Raw genomic sequence first — 18,457 nt, forward strand, 5'->3', positions numbered from 1 at the left:
GTGAAACCCTTACAAATGGTTCAGAACGCAGCAGCGCGTCTGGTTTTTTATCAGCCCAAAAGGACTCATGTCACTCCATTACTCAGTGACCTCCACTGGCTCCCCGTGGCCTCCAGAATCAAATTCAAGTCACTAATGCTTGCATACAGAGTGACTACTGGGTCTGAACCCATCTACTTAAACTCCATAATACAAACTTATGTTCCTTCTCGGCCGCTACGCTCCTCCAACGAACGCCGCCTGGCTCTGCCATCCCTTCACACAAAGCAATCCCAGTCCCGGCTATTCTCATCTGTGACACCACGATGGTGGAATGAGCTACCACACGCCATCAGAGCAGGGGCGTCCCTCTCTAACTTCAAGAAGCTCTTGAAAACTCATCTCTTCTGAGAACACTTCCTCTTATAACACCTCTAACTCCTAACCTCTAACATGCACTTCCTGTGCTCTTCTTCTTCTATCCCCTACAATGATCTTGTATTTATTGCACTTTTTGTTTTGATTGCACTTTTTGCTAACTCTTACTTCCTTCCCTAGGTATCTACCCCATTGATGTGATATGTACTGTGAGCTCTTACTAGTATTTATTGCTGCTCTTACTAGTATGTTTTGTCAGTTGTAGATCTGTAGTTGATGCCCTGTTGATGCTTGTATGTTTTTCCTCAAATGTAAGTCGCTTTGGAAAAAAAACGTCTGCCAAATGAGTAAATGTAAATGTAAATGTAAATAAAAAAAACCCATAATAAATAAAATAACATAAAAACATAAAATAAAAATAACATTAGGCTCACTGAAGTAATCACTGAGGTCTGGGCACACGGGATCTAAACAAGCCAACCGTTTTAGTTGGCTGATTACCTAAACCACTTTAAGTAAAAGTGAGCATAAACACAACGTTGACAATAATACCTCATTGCAGAGGAAAACTGAAACTAAGTTGAATGAAGAAGTGAGTCTGTAAAATGTGATAATGTTTACAGTGGACAGTTTGGGAAATAATTTTACCGTTTGCTTTCATTTCCTCTTTCGTCTGTTTAAAATCAGTGGGTTTGTTTAACTGCTTGTGTTTCTTGCCGTGTTGGATTTTTTTTATGATGTCTCAGAGGGTTCCAAGATTTCAGCAATTAATTTGGTGAATACAATGATTGCCAACAAAAATGATGGCTAAAGCTAATAAACTAAGACTCAAGTTGTTTAAAACCAGGAATTCCCTTTAACTGCAATCACAACTCATTCCTTAAATATAATCACAGTACCTGAAAAAGAACAACTTAAAACCACTATAAGGGTTGTTGATTGGTCAGTAGACATAGAAAAAACTACTAGCGAGCGGCAGATTGACAGGGTGAAAGAGTAAAAGATGGATAGCAACAGAAAGCAGGTGAAAGAAAAGTGAATACAGCCGGTGAAAGAGAGACAGAGAGACTGTTTTTGCATGGGAGCTGTGAAAGTTACAAATGTGTTTTTTTTTACCAGAGAGGGGGCAGGAGAGAAAAGGTCTGTGTGCAATATATAGGAGCATGTGAAGTGGGGGGGGGTTACTGCCCGAGGGCTGAAAGCTTTGTTCTGTACACACACACACAAATGTCACACATATATAAACACATACAAGTCAAGGTCCTGGCCACACATAACACTCCTACATGAAATACAAACACCCAGACCGCACCCAGACAAGACTAATGAGTCCTGAGGAGGAACAGATTATGAGGAAAGCGGGAACCTTGCACCACATGTGCGTTTCTGTAGGGAAAGCCCAGGTCACACGTTGTGATTGTCATCCTGCTCAGTGCTCAGCCATTTTCCATGCAGGTCCATACCTGCACAGCTGGCCACATTGCCTCAATAACACGTACAGGTTAAGGCTGGCCGGTCATTCCTCAAGCATTACTGCAACAATCCACAGACAAAACAACAGACCGCCGGCCCCTGTAGTCATAAATCAACACACTCCGCATGGCAGGACTAATCGCTGCACGCATGCACACAAATCCGTGCACGCATGTTACTATGTGTGTGCGTGTGTACTCTCATTTATGTGTTTGTCCTCAGCAATTAACATTCTCCAGCTAATCATGTGACCGAGGCCATGTGTTGGCGCTTTGCAGGACACAACCCAGGTCTCAGCCTTGAACCCTTGGGGGAGTCAGGAATCCTAGAGAGGAAACACTTCTCATCTATCAACAGGCAACGACTGAAGGCGGAGGCCTCTTACTGCGTGACACAAACGGCAAGAAAGCGTGCTGTCGTTCTCAGGAGAAATATGAATTTGAGCCTCAAAACAGCTTGACTGCTTGACGCAAGGAAAACGACAAGAAAAGAAATGAAAAGAACAGAAAAAGAGAAGAAAAAACAAGATAATCTCTGTAACCACAAGATCAATAAATGAAACCAGAAGGCACTGAATATGACAGTCTTTCCATGTTCCACTTTCCATGTAGCAGCTCTACAAACCCACATAATATTTCTACAAAGTGTTTTCACGCACAGTGATAACTCTTGATTTAACACATATTTTCACAACAACACATAGGTGTGAGAGAGAAAGAGAGAGAGAGGGAGAGAGGTAGGAAGTGCAAACAGCTAAGCTCTCAATTTTATTGACATTTCTCAAAGTCTGCACTGAACTTTGTAAAAGAGCAATTACCATTTACAGTAATGCTGCTTCTTCTGCCTGGAACCTTCTGAAGTTGGACCTAACACTGTAAAATTTGGACTCTATGTGAGTTTAAATCATTGCTGCATAAATTCATTGCTCTATCATCTGGCTACCAAATGTCCTGAGAAATTTTAGCTTGGTTTTATCCATTTTATAGTTTTGGACAGCTCTTTGGTTGGGGCCATTTTGGTTATTCAATTGGTGAAATCTTATTTTGTATTGCTGCCTATCATGACCAGGACACTAATTTACAAGAAATTCTCAACATAAATGAGGCTTTCCTGGTTAGAAGAAATTTAATGAAATATACTCATTTGCTTTCTTGCTGAGAATTACATCAGAACATTGATACCACCCTCATATCTGCGTTAAATATAAGGCTACAGCCCTCAGCTGGTTAGCTTAACTTAGCACAAAGACTGATAATTGGTAAAAAGTGTAAAAACAACATGTTACGGTTATGTGCCAGACTATGTCCTCAACGTCTTTACACTTTAGTTTTTGTACGAATCAAACAAATAAGATATAACGTGTTAGTTAGCGAGCTTTAGAGGTGCCGGTAGGTTATTTTGTTACTTTTGTACATAGTCATAAAAACGCTTTCCTTTATGCTACAATAAGCTAACAAGCGGCTGGAACTTCTTTTTTTTTACTGTACAGACATGAGAGTGGTATCAATCTTCTCATCTAGCTCAAGGAAGCTAATAAGCCCAAATATTGACCTATTTGTAAAGTAAGAAATGACTAAGGGGGTGGAAAGTGAGTGAGAGGAAAAGCAGACAGGAAGGAAAAGAAACATGAAAGAAAGATTTCAGTGAAACTCTGGTAGCTGATAAACAGACTTTAACAAGCAGAAGTACCTGTTTTTTGTAGAAAAGCAAGTGCCGCTGCTTGTTAAAGTACTAAAGCAAAGAAAGTACAGACTGTATATTTCAGTGTGGTTTGTGTATGTGTCCTATAAACCAACACATCTGGACCTGTTCGTCACTTCATGAAAACAACAGAAAGCGTGGCAAGGCCCGCACACAGTCATTAGAGCTGAAGAGTGAGGCTCCGTGCTGATAGTCGTAATAATATATTTCCTGTGTAACAACGCCTGTGTAATGACAGACGGTGATTAGATCATCTGGCTCTCGCTGCAACAGCCTGGAGCAACGTTGATGTGTCTATTAGGTGCAACAAAAACTCCTCAGGTTTCAGCAACGGGAGCGAGACCAATGCCATTTCTGAGTGAAAAAATGATTACATGCGCTCTTTAGTAGAAGCATGTTTTTGTAGTATCGTGTCTGCTCATGAGCAACGGTTTGGGGTCAGAGCTTCTTCTATAATATGTGAATATTAAATCCTGTATTTATATATATACACACCAATCTACGAAATAACTGGTTACCATGAATGGTTGTTGAGCAGTAACTCAACTTAGAATAATGTTTAGTTTCCTTGATAGAGATCTTATTACAGATAGTATCCTATTTGCATCTTTTCTACAAGGGTTGAGAAAGTACTTCTTTCTGCCCTAAGTAGTGCCTGCAGAAACCTCCACCAATATATAGGGTGGACTGTATTAACACTAAAACGATTAACCAATTGCTCGATTAACAGAAAAATATCTGTAACTGTTTTTATAGTCAATTAATCGTTGCAGTCATTTTTCAGGGAAAAATAGTGAAAACATTGGTTTGGGTCATTCTCTGGTTGCAGCTTGTCACTCATATATTAATGTAAAATGAATATTTGGGGTTTTTGGACTGTTGGTCAGAAAAACAAGACATTCATCTTGGGCTGTTTTTTCCGTATTTTTTGACATTTCATAGATTCGCTGAAACAATGTCGTAACATTATCAACATCATTAGTTGCTGCCCTGGACGATGTGTAGCCTTTGAGGCGAAGCCCAGGGCAAAAAGTCTGAAAACACCATATATAAAGGCGACTCAGATGAATTTATTGACATTTCTACCAGCTTACTAACGTTAGTATTTTGGCAGCTGGACAGTAAAGGTGCTTTCAAACAGTCACTTCCATTGTTTTCAATGCAAACATGGCGGCAGCAGCAGTAGCAAGGATATGGAGGGTAGCTGCAGCTCTCGTGAACGCACACAGCTCTTTACAACTGGCCGCCGCCAACCATGACAACAAAAGACACTACAGCTCGGGAAACTACATGAGCTGATTTTACTGGTACCCGAGTTCCCTGAGTTAACCTATACACCTCCTCACCAGCAGAGAACAGAAGACAGATCAATGAAGAGAGACAATCTGTTCAACATGAACTTCAAAGTATGGTCCGGGACAAAAAACATTGATGATAGCAGCTGGCAAAACATATGCCATATTGCTAACCATTTCCCTTTATTTTAAGCTACAACTCTATTTAGCTGAGGGGTGAGGTCATACTAGCTTGCAGCAGCAGCTAGTGGTGTACAGGCTGGTAGGGTCACCTAACGAGGACAACATTCAGAGACATTTTATTGATTACAAATTTAAGATTTAAAAAAGTTACAGGGACATGCCCCACATCCCCATTGGAAATGATGCCCTTGTGTTTGCTGGTATCAATCTTATAAGCCGTGTGGTGAACTGCTACCTACATGCATCTTTAATCCACATATGCTGTTGCAGAGGCATGCGCAGTTGGTGATTCTTGTTAAGTATTTACTCTGAAGAGGAGGACATAAAGCAGCTAAGGCGAGAGGGAATGTTTAGAGAATCGTTGAAATATGGGGGGAAAGGCTTGAGACAGGAATTAAATGTCTGCTTCAAGCTGGTGTGTCTCGTCGTTTTTTTTCCAGGCAGCTTCTTCTCAAATTCCACCCTTTCCTCCCTTCTCCTCTGACAGAATAACCTCTCCTCTTGTTAAACTCTGCTCTCGCTCACATGCACATATACAACATATCTCTCTCACTCTCTCACACAAACACACACACACAAGCTTTTCCATCAATCCCTCTCTTCCCCTAAACACAAACTTCCTCTTTTATTTCTGCAGTCTTATTCTCTCCATCTCACTCTATCTGTTGCTGACCCTCCCTCTCTTTACTCCTCAGTCTCCTCCACTAACAGGACTCTATGCGTCCATCCACACACACCTAAACACTCATTCTCACCAGCCTTCATCTCCATTTCTTCTTTGCCTCCCCACCTTTTCCCTCCCCTTGCCCTTTAGCTCACCCTCCCACTACTGTGTGCAGATTTTCTAAAAACAGTACTCTCTTTCACTGCTGCTTAACTGCGTCACCACCTTTACCACCCTCCCCTCATACCCTCACTCAAACATTTACACACATATACTCTTCCCATTTTGCCCTCTCTCATTTCCTCTGTCCCTCTCTTGGTCAACCACTTGCTTCTACGCAACAGTACAAACACACACATACATACACAGCAAATCACACTTGTGATGGGCCTCAGGCGCAGTGTGTTATGACAAACACACCTAATAGATAATAGGATGTGTCACACTCGGTCTGGCTCACTCCCTCAATTACACACACAAACATACACACGCACACACACACACACACACACACACACACACACACACACACACACTCTTACAGTACATACAAGCCTGGGCAAAGTCCTGCATTCATCAACGCTTAAGCCTATTTTTAAGCAATCGTAAGACGTATAAAAATGTGGACCAACAATTTACTGCAGGAGCAAACAAGGCCGAAACAGAGGCTAATGTTGGGTAAATATGTAACCCAATGAGTCAGGCTCAGCCATCACAGGACTGCTATTAATGCTGCTGGCACACACAGGGCAAGAATTCTGCGAGCTACTAAATCTGTTTTAACATAGGGACTATCACATGCAGCGGGACAGAAAGACAGAAAGAAAGATATAAATAAAAAAGACAGAAAGAAGGACGGGAAGACTGACAGACAGAAAGGGGGATGAGGACAGGAGAGGCGGCCAAACGATCTAAAGAGAAAAAAGTCAGGGGCAGTAGAGTGCAAACCGCAGTGGTTCAAGTGTCTACTTCCACTCGAGAGCCAGTTGTGGAAATAACGCGTAAGAGTGAAAATGTGTGTAGATGTCTGTCTGTGTGTGATTTGTTAACTTTAACCTTATCACTTCCTCCAAAGCCCTCTCTTAAAACAGAGCTGCTACAAGTGGTATGCTGGAATAAATAACCCGGTCACATGTCACTCTGGGTATTTTCGTCCCTGTGATCAAATCTTAAAATGGGACTACGGATCAGTTTCCTTCTGTTTATTTAATCCGTCTGTCCCCCCATCCACCGTGTGCCATATTTCACACAGTTGATCGATTTTCATGAAACTCGAGCAGCAATGATACCTTCTGCATTTTGGCTTGAAAAAATTTTTCACTTTTCAAGAGAGTCGTTTGTTTTTTAGTTTGTTTCCCATTTAGCTAGGTCTTGGTATGGTTTAAAATTTAGTCCTGATACCAAAACCTTTTTTCAAAATCTTAAGTTTGTTAATGTTAAATGTGTTAAATACAGCTGTACGACTAGATAAAATACAGTGAATCATTTGCAAAGTTGTGAATTAAATGCAATTGACAATAGCTAACTGGCACATTTACATGAATATTGATTAATGTATGTTGCCTTCATAAATAAAGAAATTAAAAGAAAGTGAAATCAAAGAATAAATGAATGAGACAACAAATCCAGTGCCAACCTTCTGCACAGGACGGCTTTGATATGTGGAAAATGAAAATATATTTAAGCTGAAATCTGTGACCTTCCACATGTTGTCGCTCTATCCTAGGACAAAAACAATTGATGCAAAGATGGTGGAATTTTGTGTGACAACCTGTTGTTGATTTGCAGGAGCCATCGCAAACTAGCCAAGTGTGATACTGCTGAGCTGATGCAGCTGACCTTGATTAACCTATGTAGAATGTGTCACACGTTTTGCCCGGACATGTGCATCCTAAAGAGTGCTAATGTCCCGGTTTTTTATGCTTTAAATACTCCACAAATGGAGCACTCTCAATCTCACATTTAATTGAGTGAAATCAAGCATGGCATTCCTGTCTCAGTGAAACCTGAGTTACTGCGAGGTCGACCCAGGTTTCTCACCTGTGTCTCAAACGTAAGCTGGCCCATCTGACACAACCGGCCTGTCTGAGTCTCTGGCTGCTCCTTTTGGCAGCAGGTATGGACACTTTGCTACTGATAATGCTGGAGCTGAGCTGCACTGAGAGGTATGAAGCAGGTTGCAACCCCAATCATCACTGTACACCCCGAGCCGGACAGGACATTATATCAATTACACGCTGTGCTACTGACACACACAAACACCCAGGTTTTGGCACATATTCATACTCACACATATGTACAATCTGTCACAAAGATAATGAACGCAGAAGCATAAATACAGGCACTTGTGTGGCTTTACAATGGAGGTGTGTATTCTGGTTGTCACACATGCCTTGGAGTAGCGGTAGTGGTAGCACTAGCGGTAAGTTTCCATCTGAGTGCTCACAGACAACCAGCCAGTGTTGGAGCTGGGGAAAGATCTACCTATCAAATACACTCTGCTGACCTTCAACTCCTCCGTTTATGGCCCCTAAATGCTCCCTTCAACACACAGCATACATATAAATCAGGCATGACAGGCATAAATCAAAGGTGAGCAAGATGTGCAATTAAGTGGAATAAATTAAGTGGAATATTTTTGTTCTTTCTGGGGTTTATGGGTGAAGATCTTACCTGCCAGAAGCACCTGCGGTACTCTTTCTCCGGCCCAGAGCATCTGTAGACCTGAGGAGCTCCCCTCCCTACATCCCTGCCTGATTCCACCCCCACATGTGGGATGTTGGGGTGCTGTAGTGGGTAGATGTTGCCGGCGGGTGGGACCTGTGGGCTGAAATCTGGGTGGGGCTCCCTGTCTATGCGCACAGGACTGGGGCGGTGGAGAGAAGTGGAAAAATGTGAAGCGGCGGCAGGGGAGTTGGGGCGTGCAAGAGGAGAGACGGGAGGAGGTGGTGCCGTGACTGAGTGCCAGTCAAACCGGTGGCGGTTGGACTGGAGAAATGGCGATGAGGAGCGTGAGAAGTGAGAGTGATGAGTGGATGGGACTCGCACTCTTGCCCTCCCATGCTCTGTACTGGCGTGTGAGGGTCGGTCAACATTGTGGTGCGGGCTGCCAGTTGTGGTGGAGGTCGTTGTGGGAAACTCCTCAGCAGCAAGTGCTACAGTGCTCTCCTCCTCTTTCTCACTCCTCCCTGCCTCCCTGTCTTCTCCATCACCCCCTGCCTCGTCTTCCACTCTCCTGTTCTCTGACTCTGCGTCGTCTCCATTCACGGCTAGCCCAGGTGCTAGTGTTGCAGTACCGTTAACAGTGTGTCGAGCCTGCCGGTTGGGACGATGCAGAGGCAGAGAGAACGGGACCCTGCCATACCCGAACTGCCCTGGACGGATGCTGGAAGGCCTGCAAGTCAAAGAGGAGGAGACCAAAAAAAGGAAGAGGAAACGGAGTATAAAGAGAGAAAGATTTACAGATGGACAGAAGGAGCCAGAGGCAGTGACAGAGAAAGAAAACAGAATACATTTCAAATACAGACATGCCCAACAAAATTATAACTGACACAGAGCCAGAACGCTTAGTTGTGTTTGCACGACAAAAACCAGAAGTAATGATGTAATAACATAGCAAATACCATAGGCACAGATGGGCATGACTCCAACTCCCAATACTCACAGCATCATAACAAACCCTCTCTAATGCCTAAATAATGTCAGCACTTTAACTAATGGCACCTGAATGAATCCTAAGCGAATGGTCACATCATCCAATCAGCATTTTCTTTTGTTTTGGCGACGCCAAGTCATTGCTGTTTCTGTGTTCCAGCTCCCAGAGATCCCAGCGGTTTCAAGCTGTGTCACTGGTACTTTTTTTACCTTGTATTTTCTTTTATTTATTCTAAACAAACCACTGTTGCTACTGTCATTGAAGCAAAACTCACTTCCTGTTTCCTGGAAACCCTGCGTGCTCAGCAAAGCTCACGCAAAAGCTTCTAACTGGAAACTGGATTGAACCAGTGTTTCTGTATTCTCCACTGAAAAAACACTTTCCTCTACAAGGAAATGTTGACGATTATTGTTTTTAGAGTCCAGCTGGTAGGGGATATTACACCAACAATGATTCAATTTAACAATCAATATTTTCAGTTAAAAACATCACATAATGATATATTGGCCATAAGGATCCCGTAAATTTAAGGCATTCTTCAAGGACTTTTCAAGGACTCAGAAGTCTCAGAAATAATGTCTACATACAGTGGATAGAGAAAGTCTACACACCCCTGTTAAAATGCCAGGTTCTTATGATGTAAAATAATGAGACAAAGATAAATCATGTCAGAACTTTTTCCACCTTTAATGTGACCTATAATGTGAACACTTTAATAGAAAAACAAACTGAAATCTTTGAAGGGGGAAAATGAAAAATAAAAACCTTACAATAACCTGGTTGCATAAGTGTGCACACCCTCTTATAAGTGGGGATGTGGCTGTGTTCAGAATTAACCAATCACATTCAAACTCAGGTTAACTAGAAGTCATTACACACCTGCTATCATTTAAAGTGACTCTGATTAATCACAAATAAAGTTCAGCTGTTCTAGTAGGATTTTCCTGATATTTTCTTAGTTGCATCTCCGAGCAAAAGCCATGGTCCGCAGAGAGCTTTCAAAGCATCAGAGAGATCTCATGTCGAAAGACATAAGTCAGGAGACAGGTACAAAATAATTTCCAAAGATATACCATGGAACACAGTGAAGACAGTCATCATCAAGTGGAGAAAATATGGCACAACTGTGTCTTTACCAAGAACTGGACGTCCCTCCAAAATTGATGAAAAGACAAAAAGAAAACTGGTCAGGGAGGCTTCCAAGAGGCCTACAGCAACATTAAAGGAACTGCAGGAATTTCTGGCAAGTACTGGCTGTGTGGTACATGTGACAACTACCTCCCGTATTATTCATATGAATGGGCTATGGGGTAGGGTGGCAAGACGGAAGCCTTTTCTTACAAAGAAAAACCAATCCAAGCACGGCTGAAATTTGCTAAAATCAAGTCCCCCAAAAGCATGTGGGAAAATGTTTTATGTTCTGGTGAAACCAAGGTAGAACTTCTTGGCCCTAATTCCAAAAGGTATGTTTGGCGCAAAAATAACACTGCACATCACCCAAGGAACACCATACCCATAGTGAAGCACGGTGGTGGCAGCATCATGGTTTGGGGCTGTTTTTCTTCAGCTGGAACCGGGGTCTTAGTCAGGGTGGAGGGAATTATGAACAGTTCCAAATACCAGGCAATTTTGGCACAAAACCTTCAGGCGTCGGTTAGAAAGCTGAAGATGAAGAGGAAGTTCACCTTTCAGCACGATAACGACCCAAAGCACACATCCAAATCCACAAAAGCATGGCTTCACCAGAAGAAGATTAATGTTTTGGAATGGCCCAGCCAGAGCCCAGACCTGAATCCAATTGAACATCTGTGGGGTGATCTGAAGAGGGCTGTGCACAGGCGATGCTTTTGCAAAGAAGAGTGGGCAAATATTGCCACGTCAAGATGTGCCATGCTAATAGACTCCTACCCAAAAAGACTGACTGCTGTAATAAAATCAAAAGGTGCTTCAACAAAGTATTAGTCTAAGGGTGTGCACACTTATGCAACCAGGTTGTTTGAGGGTTTTTATTTTTCATTTTTCCCCCTCAAAAATTTCAGTTTGCTTTTCAATTGAACTGTTCACATTATAGGTCACATTAAAGGTGGAAAAAGTTCTGACATGATTTATCTTTGTCTCATTATTTTACATCATAAGAACCTAGCATTTTAACAGGGGTGTGTAGACTATTTCTATCCACTGTATTCAGTGACAACTGAACAAACTCCCTCTACTTAGAAAGATGGTGTGATTTGATTGAAAGCTCCAGCTACTTTCTACATAACCTCAAACATATCTTTGGCATTTCTGTACTGAAGTTTCTTCTTATTTATCGGCATATATGCAGACACTGAAATCTTTGATGAGCTATTGCGTTAATTGATTAGTTTACTTTCTAGGCGTCGATTCTGACTCACCTCCTCGCAGGCAAACCCTCCCGATTTGGGGTGACCGACCTTCTGCTCCCGCCTCCTCCAGCCCTTACTGCTCCTGGATTGGTCGGCCTCCTGATGATCCGTGCTGGTTGGTTGTAGCCGTGTGAAGGAGCGTGGTAGGGCGATCGGTAAACAGATACATGGTCTTGATTGGTTGGGGAGAATTCTGGCTGGTAAAACGGAGGGGATGGATTGACCTGTCCCGGTGCAGGAGCTTCTCCTTCCCCGACGTTGGTGTTCCGGTAAAGTGACAGTCCTGGGTTGTGATTGATGGGGATCAAAGGGGAGCGATAAGGGGGGTGCTGCCCGGGGTAACTAGGAGGGTAGTAGGGGTGCACAGGTGAGATGACAGGACCACCGATGCCCCCGGGCAAATAACCTGCCCAGTTAGGTGGAGAGTGGGAGAGGGGAGGCGTCTGGGGGGGTGGAGGAGGTAAACACTTCCTGCTCCTCTGTGAGACGCCCACACCGCAGGTCTGAGAGCATTCGGACCACTCCCCCCAGACAGACCACATCCCCTCTACGGGCTCCGCCTCAAACACCTGTCTGGACCGCCGGCCTGACACCTGGCGTGCGCGTGCACACACACACACACACACACACACACACACACACACACACACACACACACACACACACACACACTTTGTTAAACCAAAAGTCCAAAACCCAAATATATTAGGTTTACAATGATCTCTTATTTGAGAAGCTGTAATAAGACAATGTCTGGCATTTTTTATTTTACTATTTTTGCTTGAAAAATGAAAGATTACCAAAATAGGTGCTGCTACACTGACTAATAATTTCAGCTGTGGTGGTGGTGTGGTTTGTTCTCATTTCATAATTGATTAATCATTGGCCTATAGATAGAAAGCTTAGAGCACAAAAAAAGCTCATCACAAGTTCCCAGAACCAATTATGACGTCTTAAAATTTCTTGTTTTGTCCAACCAACACTCCAAAACCCAAAGACCCCTGGTTACTAAGAAAACCAAACAATATTAACATTTGAGATACTGGAACCTGTGAATTTGTGCCATTTTTGCTTAAGAATGCTATCAATCGACTAATCAAATATACAACTAATCATTTAAGCTCTAATAATCTCATAACCTATTATAGGCTATTTTTGTGGTAATTACATTGAATCTGTCTGTGCTACATTTTTATCACTGCCTGTCACGTCTCCCAACAAAAATAATACTGTTTTTTAAGAAAAGGTCATCTGTTCATGTGGTAACCGGTCCATCATCACCACCTTTCAGTGTTCAACAATACAAGAATCCGTATGAGGCTACTACCTGTACCTCTGTACCATTGTCTAATTTATTTTATCTACCACAATAAAATACTGATCAAATAAAATAATGTTTCTGTTTTGAAGCTTAAAAAAAATGGTCTGCTGTACTAAAAAAGTTGTTTTAATCCAGTAGATTCAGTATATCTTATTTCACTCCACTTATAAGAGAAAAAGTTTTGTGAAAATTTTAATCAAAAGTAAATTCTCAGTATGTTTTGGACAATTTTCAAGTGACGGGGCTGAATGAAACAGCAGGGCAATTATTAACTCAGGTTAAAAAGGTTCGGCTGGTTAAAAAAGTACTTAAATGTTCAAGTGCACTACAACAGACTGTGAACCTAAAGAGGGTAAAAACTGCAAGCCCTGGCAATATTTTAAAGAAGTACTTAACTTAGCAAAAAACGCCATTGCAAAATCTAAAATCTCTGGAAGGACTTATTTCTTCACAGTAACTGAGTTCACTGATGAGCTGCAGTCTCGTGAGATTCCTTCTTCTGAGGCCAAAATATAAATCCTGAACTTCTCATGGTTCGCTCAGGCTTAGAAGAGACTAGGTCACCTGCCAGCAGCTTATGAGCAGATGCATAACAAAACTGGAGTTGGTGTCATATGAATGCGCTGCAGAAATGACAAGATTAGGGAAAATCTGGCTGTGCATGTGTGTTTGTATATATACACATGTGTGAGTGAGTGTATGTGGGTGCCAGGTCAGGCTTTCTGTGGCTGTAGATAAATGTTTCTCCTCTCATTTCATAACTGAAGCATCGGCCTGGTTGGCAGAGCAGCAAACACGAGAGCTGAACAAAAGTTTCCATTCAGAAAGGACCAAAAACTAAATCTGCACTCCACTTCTCTCCTCTCTCTCTTAGAGTGTGTAAATGTGGGTGTGCACGATCAGAAATATGCAAGCAAACATACTGTACAAACTGTTTGTGGGTTTGTGTGAGAGGGGACAGGTGTAAGTGGCATGCTTGTGTGTTTGTGTTTCTATGTATTGACCTGTGTGCTCCGGTACTGTGTTGTCCAGATTGAAAGAGTTCCTATGTCTGGCTGAGGTAAGATGGCGGGAGGGTGAGAGAAAAAGAAAGAGAAAGGAGTGAGAGGGATGTGTGTGTCTGGAGGGGCGGTGTGGTCTGTTGTAATGAGTGACATCAAACACACAGCTGCCACATAACTGGGACCATTAATGAGCTCCGTGCAGTGACCCTGCAGCAACCACTGTTGACCTCTGGAGCTACTGGTTAAAATCCTGCGACACTGTACTACCAGGCCTGAACCAGACAGTGAATGTGGAGCTGTGAACTGTGTGCCCTCTAATTACATCTGCCTTAAAACAACAATAACAACAAGTACGAAATCTTTTTTTTATTTTTAAAGTACGAGAAAGATTGTCGCCTTGGATATCAGTATGTGTTTATTTTAATAATACTGGATATACACTATGTACATGTACAGCAGAGAACAACCGAGAAGAGTCAGACACAAAGGTTGACTGAGAAGCACAGGGATTTCTTAGATAAATTGAAATGTTCATTTGTAGGTTGAGGAACTTCATCTCCTTAACAACTAATTTTTTGGCCACTTGAGGGGCAGCAGAAACAGGTTGAGAGCACAACGCTGACATATCATCATCAAGTTTTTTTTCTGGCTAACTTGCTAGCAAACAGTTTCTTATTTACACATCCAGCAGGTACGGAAAAACATTATCATTCATTTGGAGTTGTGTTTCTTTTAACTCTGTTTTTAGTCTCTACTAACTCCTGAATGAACTATTTGGATCTTTAGCTGCTAAATGTTCCACTCTGTTCACTAGCTAGTCGCTAACTTTGTCTGTCTGCTGTTTGGTGCTGAGCAGGTAGTGTGCAGCTGCTTTGTAGAGCTTTTTCGCAGAAAACTGCTGCCTGCTGAGGCCAAATATGATGCAATGAGAACAGTAAGAGTGAACCAAAATAGAGATGATGCAGGCGGTACAGCTAAATAATGAGCTGAAACTTACTATAAAGCTTCATAAAGCCGAGGGGAGCTGCAGATTTGAGTGATCTGTCTCTGTACGTTCATCACTACAAGCAACCCCTTTTCACATTCATAGCTAAAAAACCATCTAAATAAACCATTTAATGACCTGAATGGATTATATGAAAAATGCATTGACACAAAGCTGAAAACAATGCCTCATAAAAAGGTGTTTTGTATAACAAAATTGTATATTAAAGATTGGCTGAAGCTGATATGAGCCACCAGCAGCAGAATTAGTAAAATCATATGGCCATCTTCCAAAGATACAATATTTATAACACAAAATTCCCCCTTTGTGTTTTCTTAAACAGAGTTTCTTAGACAGTATGGACAAGAAGGACATTTGCAGCTTCCAATAACTCTTTTAATGTACATATAGGCCTGTCAGGATTGTTTTCAGACATAGTTGAAAAAATGGGAACCTATCCTTTAATCGTCTTCACATTTCACCCCTCTATAGTGATGCTGTTGTCTGCAGATCTCACTTACAATAAGCTGAACACTCACCTTTCTCTTGGCCGCCTTGGTCACGGAAGTTGCGACCACCACAAAGCCCCACAGCACATAGAGCCTGGGGAGATAAAGAACAGAGGGTGAAAGAAGTGGCAGATCTGCAGGATTTTAAATATCAGCAGGTTGAATCAGGTCTTCTGTAAAGGACATAACTGTTCCATGACCTAAACGTTAAATTTGTATACGCTATGCGAACTCACAGAGACTTTCATTATTCTGTGTCCAATGTGCATCAACTTTCCTGAACCTATTCCCTCAGTGTACATTCAGTTTTAAAGCAGTGTTGGATGAGTTGAGTGAACACCCTATCACATGTTCCAGTGACCTAACTGTAGTTTAGCAACCAATTATGCCACTTTCTTTCTCACTGCAGGTGGCATGAGGGCTGAGAGGGGGGTATTTTTCCCTTCAGGCTTCACAGGCAAACATCTCAATCAATCTGGGGGAAGCCTGGGAGGCACTAACAAACTAATGGGTTTAAACAGCAAGTATGTTTTCCCTCTGCATGCCTCTCTCTGGGACTAAACACACCCTGAGGATGTGGTTTTAACACACACACACCACCACACTCACAGGCGCAATCAGTCACAACATCCAAAATCATCTTGTACAGTGAGGTGCTTTTTATTTAAGGTCTGATGTTCAAAGGAGACAGTTTATGGTGTGGGATGGTTTTGAATGTCTCCTTTAATTTTTGGTTAGTGTCCTTAAATTTGAGATGCAACTACTTTAGGAAGTACTAAAGCAGAGTATGCAGTGCATCTGAAAAAGTAATTTAATCCAATATTTAGCCTCTGAAGTCTTCTTTTTTTCCCTTTAAGGTGTAAATGTTTCAGATAAATTGACTTGTTTGTTTTAAAGATACAACAGTCTTCATGAAATTGAGACAAGTGTACTGGAAACAAGTGGAATACAAACTCCTCATCTGCCAAGAAAATAGCCTGAACATAATGCTAAGATGGACATTTCAGCGCCCACAAGAGAACCAAACCATCACCGCAATCACCAGTCCGCAGGCCACATGTAGTCAGAGTAATTGGTCCCTTCTTCCCAGTGTGGTGCACCGCTGTGGTCTCTGGAAGTTTCCCCACACCAGACTACATAACTACCCCGAAAAACACAGACAAAGGTCCCGCACAGTCCGACACAACAGAGCCGCTCATGCCGAAGTAACGACCCCCTACCCGGGTCCACGTTTCCCTGGCCGCTACAGTGGCACATTATAGAATAAACTCAGAGCCGCGGGGACACGGAAAGAGAGAGAGGGGGAGAGGGAGAGAGAGATATGCAACAGCGGGGGGAAAATTCACAAAAATCCGCCCTGAGGAGAAATGGGGATCTCTAACCTGAACCCAGATGTCTTCGTGTAAATCCCTATCATATATCCTGCACAGTGCCCAGAGCGCAAAAAGAAGGCGTAGTGCGTAAAAGCCAAAACTTCGCCGCAGAGCTTAACAACTTTTTAATATCTCTTTCATCGTCAACATAAACACAGTGCCCGCTCAGAATAGGATGCAGCCCCCCACATGTGGCGTTGTGCATACGCACAGACTAAGACAAGCAGCAGGTTGCAGCTGTATAAGTCAAAGTTTTACCTGAATAGTAAACTGAGCCGCATGCTCCTCCAAGAGTCTCCCGCAACAGATCTCACTCCGCTACTAATCACCGCTATTGATTACCAATTCAGTCTAGTGATTGGTTAGTTGTCCGTTCCGGTCCGTGCAGTCCTGAAATAAATGTGATGAAGTCCTGCGAAGGCTTCTTCAGCGCTCTCTCTCTCTGTGTCCCCTTCCTTCTGTCACAGTCACTCCCCGTGATTTTTGGAAAGTGGGAAAGGTTCCGTTTTTTCTCCTCCTCTTTCAGTCCGTTCACTCGACAACTTTTTTGCGTCCTTATAAACTGGTGTGATGCCTGGCAGCCAGGGGGCCAAGGGTGGAGGGTGCAGGAGACACAAAATGGACAGATTACACAACTCTCTCTCTCCCTCACAGGCATAAACCATACACTCCAACTGCCTCTCTCTCTCTCTCTCTCTCTCTCTCTCTCTCTCTCTCTCTCTCTCTCTCGCTCTCTCTCGCTCTCTCTCTCACACACACACACACACACACACACACACACACACACACACACACACACACACACACACACACACACACACACACACCAATATGGGCCCTGACTAAGCAAGAATAACTCTCAGAGCCGCTTTCTTAGTTGCACAATCCATCATAAGAATGCTCCATTGTACTAGGTCACACTGATCAGTGGTAATGATCTACTCATTGTGGAAACAGCCCTGAGCTGGAAGCATCTGCAGCAGGGCACTTTGTTGGGGAAGTACAAAGCCTTTATGGGCTTAATAGTGTGCCAATACAAACACTAATTGTCCTACAAGTAAGTGGAAAATGCAATTGGGAAGTGGAAAATTATTATTTATTATTTTGCATGGATGAAATTTAGCTGTTGACTGTCTGGCACAGAGCTGTTTTGCAAAATATATTTTTGAATGAATGTGTTTTCTGGTAACTGTTTAATCAGTTAAGCACTAGAAAACAGACATGCTGCACCAATTTGGAGCTCAGATACTGTAAGTACACCCAAGTGACATGCCACATCTGAGCAGGAATGACGACTGTGTGGATGTGTGTGTGTGGGCTGTGAACTCTTCTTGGTTGTGGTTTGAAGCAGATGTGAAAACTGTCTGATGCCAACTCGTTTACACAATATTTATTTGGTGGTAGTTCACCAAGCTCCACAGTCAGTCAGTACAGTTTTCTAAAACAGAACCACCAAACAGCCCACAATGGGATACTGGGAGGTAAAGAGTGACGTGTATGCATATAAACCAAAGTCTCTCACAACTTGTACAAATAAGAACTGGCATTCC

At 42.6% G+C, this 18,457-nt stretch overlaps 1 protein-coding gene across 1 annotated transcript in view; it reads right to left on the reverse strand.

The window, feature by feature from the left end:
• adamtsl4 (ADAMTS-like 4) overlaps window positions 1-17,535 on the reverse strand; it is a 55,985-nt gene extending 38,450 nt beyond the window's left edge. The window contains exons 1-4 of the mRNA XM_046044954.1: window positions 17,166-17,535; window positions 15,565-15,628; window positions 11,725-12,308; window positions 8,347-9,067 (exon numbers count right to left, since the gene is read on the reverse strand). Coding sequence (XP_045900910.1) covers window positions 8,347-9,067; window positions 11,725-12,308; window positions 15,565-15,628; window positions 17,166-17,188 — 1,392 coding nt within the window. The 5' untranslated portion in view covers window positions 17,189-17,535. The remainder of the gene's footprint in view (window positions 1-8,346; window positions 9,068-11,724; window positions 12,309-15,564; window positions 15,629-17,165) is intronic.
• Between the last annotated feature and the right edge of the window lie 922 nt (window positions 17,536-18,457).

The sequence above is a fragment of the Micropterus dolomieu genome, linkage group LG03 (assembly GCF_021292245.1).
Source record: "Micropterus dolomieu isolate WLL.071019.BEF.003 ecotype Adirondacks linkage group LG03, ASM2129224v1, whole genome shotgun sequence".
In the NCBI taxonomy this organism is placed as follows: Eukaryota; Metazoa; Chordata; class Actinopteri; order Centrarchiformes; family Centrarchidae; genus Micropterus; species Micropterus dolomieu.